The sequence below is a fragment of the Physcomitrium patens genome, chromosome 20, assembly GCF_059467195.1.
Source record: "Physcomitrium patens ecotype Gransden chromosome 20, ASM5946719v1, whole genome shotgun sequence".
Classification (NCBI taxonomy): Eukaryota; Viridiplantae; Streptophyta; class Bryopsida; order Funariales; family Funariaceae; genus Physcomitrium; species Physcomitrium patens.
This window is the reverse complement of record NC_143429.1, coordinates 16,375,406-16,379,328: the sequence shown is the minus strand read 5'-3', so window position 1 is coordinate 16,379,328 and position 3,923 is coordinate 16,375,406. Positions and strand designations below refer to the sequence as shown.

At 44.7% G+C, this 3,923-nt stretch overlaps 1 protein-coding gene across 1 annotated transcript; it reads right to left on the bottom strand.

The window, feature by feature from the left end:
- Positions 1 to 1,659, bottom strand: LOC112272979 (uncharacterized). The gene is made up of 3 exons (XM_024501235.3): positions 1,302 to 1,659; positions 932 to 1,095; positions 1 to 385 (listed from the first exon to the last, which is right to left on the bottom strand). The coding sequence occupies exons 1-3, from the start codon at positions 1,545 to 1,547 to the stop codon at positions 262 to 264; spliced, it is 534 nt and encodes a 177-aa protein (XP_024357003.1). The 5' UTR covers positions 1,548 to 1,659; the 3' UTR covers positions 1 to 261.
- Between the last annotated feature and the right edge of the window lie 2,264 nt (positions 1,660 to 3,923).

The window sequence follows — 3,923 nt, the reverse complement described above, 5'->3', positions numbered from 1 at the left end:
TACGAGTAATATGTGTTAACTCACATAATCAAACCTGTACATGCAACATTCATTGATAACACCTGAGGAACCGTTTGGGCACACTACGCTTTTGCAAAGATGTCCTAAACTAAAAATACGCATCTCAACTTTTCATACATGTCGACCAACAACAAAGTCAGGCAGAATTTGGTGAGATGTCGTTCGTTGGATACGAGCAAGGGAAACTTGCCCCAAAGCTCGCTAAAATTGCTCACAGTGACCTGCAGTGAATACAAGTTCCTACAAACCCACATCTGCTCCCTCTTCGGCATAACCCCAGAAATCATCATCGTCATTTGAGGCAGCAGCTTCTTTCTTCTCCCCATATCCTCCCTCAGGTCGGGGACCATTGAACCTTCGGCCACTGTGACATAGTTCAGGGGTTCGTAAGCGTGGATTGGACACTATCAGACATGCATGACTTGGGAACAGCGAATTGCTCGTGGGAGCCACATCAATGTATATATATATATATATATATATATGAGTAAGACTGAACAATCTCCGTGTGTTCAGGTTCTGAGATTAGATGACGTCATGGTCAGTCCTACGTAAAGGCGCATACAAACGAGCGAGCAGGCAGACAGGGTATCCACATTATGGACCACTATGGCAGATATACGCTCTGGTAAATACGCTGTTTCGACAATCTTTATCTATCATTCGACAAAGATTTTGAACTCGGCAATCTTGAGACCTACTAACGAGGCAAAAACAGAATTAGAATCTGCAATCTTATCTTGAGACCTACTAACGAGGCAAAAACAGAATTAGAAGCTGCAATCTTATCCTGAGAGTTGCAGCGAAGTAGTTTCTTGTTTCGGCAAAAAGTGGGTCAAGAGATAAGGTGTTAAGACACACGAGCAAATCAATCAAGGACATGGATCTCTGAGTCTGGTGAACATGATACCTTGCTTTTCGGCGGTGGGACTCTTTCTGCTTGCGCTTCACAATATCCTGGGGAGTCTCGTGGTACCTCCTGCGCCTGCATTCGGGGATCACTCCGGCAGCCATGACAGCTTTCCTGAACCTCCTCACGACTGAATCTGCTGGCTCGTCCTCTCCGACAAAAACCTGAACAGCCATATGGTCGTATATCAACACCAACGCCAACATGGAAACCATAGAAAAACAAACAAGCAAACAGGGGTTACACGAAGCGGTAATTCATTCGTTTCTCAACTGCGCACAACGCCCTCCCGTCGAACAGCTAAATTTCGAGAGGCAAAGAAACCTTCAAACGATTAACCCCCTACTCAAAGACCATCACAGAGCCACACCTGAGTGTTGTAAGTGCCCTTGAAGTACATGACATTGACATGCTCCAGACCGGGGTGCAGCACGGACATAACCGACGCTTCCCCATGGTTCACGGAAAGTGGCTGTGACCTAGACACGGCCAGCTGCGGCAGCTTCAAGGACTCAACATTGCTGGGGCTGGCGCCATTGCTGCTGGACTCAGCAGCAGAGCACCGCAATGAGGACGAAATCGGCAACGGTGTGAAGACCGCGGAAGACATGGCCATAGCTGCTTCACCTCTAGATTCTGGGATACCTTCTCACTCCTCTATATCACAACTCGGCAACTCTGAATGCCCCGGATTGTGAGATGAACATGACTAACCGGGCGGAAGCCAAATCCAAACACACACTTTGTGCTCACGGAGGGAGGGATAAGAGGAACAGGATGAGGATGGCAATTGACAGTGTTTCCTCGTCGATTGACGTGGCTTTCTGTCCGCTTCTCAGGTCCGAGCTCCCATCGGGCGATCCCCAACCATGAATTGGGTGTGAACGGAGATCCGGCTTGGAACTTGTTTTCATTCGGAATCTTCGAAGCCAATCTCGTCCAAACTTCATTCTGGCTGTCCTTGTCCATGTGGGTGCCCTTAAGTGAACACTTGGGCCATCGATTCTCATGGTTAAATGAAGGAATAAAAATGAGAACTCTCGATCATGGGTTTGTCAGTGAAGGACGAGGTCGTATCTCACACACCTAACTAATCTGATTCGGCACTGACTTGGACCTTAATTCAAAACCCTTTTAACGAACAAAAGCTGGCTAAACTTCGATTGCTAGGGGGGTCATCCTTCTCAAGCACCTTTGAGTGAAGTGCACGAAGTGGAGCTCCCACAGCTCGGTAGGAGGGGAGATTGTTCCGCTTGATGTTTTTACCACCATGATCGTCTTGTTGTTGTGTGAAACTTGAGACATGACCACCGGCAAACTCCACCTCTCAATAAAAAGCACCCTCGTTTACTGAACCCCTAAGACTTGTATTGTAGAAACTGCTCCGGGCTGAAGTTGAGGTATTGTCAGAAGATCAAGCGTGAAGAAGGCTCACTAGACACTAAGAAAGACGAAGGAAATATGTCATCTGCCTACTGCGGACAAGGTTCAGCCACAGCCGGTCTAAACGTAGTGTTTGGGCAGTCTACCCCGTGACTGACGATTTGCCGCTTGAATTCTGCAGTCCAATCTAACTCCGAATGTGCTGGGTGTTCATATGCATGCGTAGAGGGGAGTATTGAATTGGCCCAAGCAAAATCTTAAATCGACCCACTCTTATTCTTATTGTCTTGGTGCCCCGTCCATTCACAATACTCCAACATTCCATCTCCTGATTAGTACATGAAACAAATAGAAAAACATGAAGAATCTCAATTGATCTGGTCACACATCACACTCGTATTAGGCAATACAGTTGTAAATGAGGAAAAGAAATTTTAAAAATGCAATATTGAGGGATAGATGAGAAAAGGGTGACCTCTTTGGATAAGTGAAAAATATGTGACGTGATGCAAGACACATGGCGTGATACAAGACTGTAAGAACAAAGGTGGGTTGATTTAAGATTCACAGAGGTCAATTTAATAATCCCCTATATTAATCATGAGTATATTCATTTATTTGGTTTTTTAAAATACAAAAGTTTCTTTTGGAATGTCATGAAAGTATTTCAATATTTTTTATCTGTCCTTCCAAAGGTACTTTTTCTTGGCATTACAAGCCTACATTTTTTCGAAAGTTTTTCATGCTGCTCTTGGAGTATACAACTCTAGTCAACCATCTCCCAACATTAAGTACGAACTAGTATTGCGATGTCACTTACTACAATGTGCATCATCAAAAAAGAGGTCACCCTTTCTCATCTATCCCTCAATATTGACATGCTCCTTGCTTTCAATTTCATGATTTACAATACAAATTGTTCACATTTACTACGTCTTTCATCCACCAGTTTCATAACTACATGCTTGCGAGTAGACAGAAGTTCGACACACATCTCCCTTTAAAAAATTTGTGCGTACAGCATGCTTCTTGCCATATCTAAGGTACGGAAATATGGATTTGAGGATAAGGAGATGGAATTCCACATTTATCTCCTTACACAGGATAATATACCATTTATTAATCTCTAACCATTGCGCAACAGCAGTTCTACACTTGTCAGTTACTCAGCCAACGCTTTGCAATTCGGAAACTGCATTCACCTCAACTCTTCGTCATAGTTTTCCACAATGTAAGTAAGAGGCAGAGTTGGATACAGCATTCAGTTGACCCTTTTCTAGTCCCCGTTCCGTATCTCCACACTTTCATTAAGCACACAATTTGACATGCCGTTGTTAACAATCTACTCTACCAGTCTGCTCGCACACCCTACACTTTCGAGTCCATTTCTTCATACTCCGGTCATGCACAGTCTTCCTCCCATCTCTACCTCCCACTTTCCGTCAAAAGTACCGCGCAAATGGGTGCTGGCCCGGCAGACTAAGAACTCTAATCCAGATGCGACCATGCTTTCTTTTCCCACCAACAAGCCATCCCTCCAACATTCCCGATATCAACCACCTCCACTTCCCTCATACAAGTCACTCTTGCACTACGCATACCCCATCGA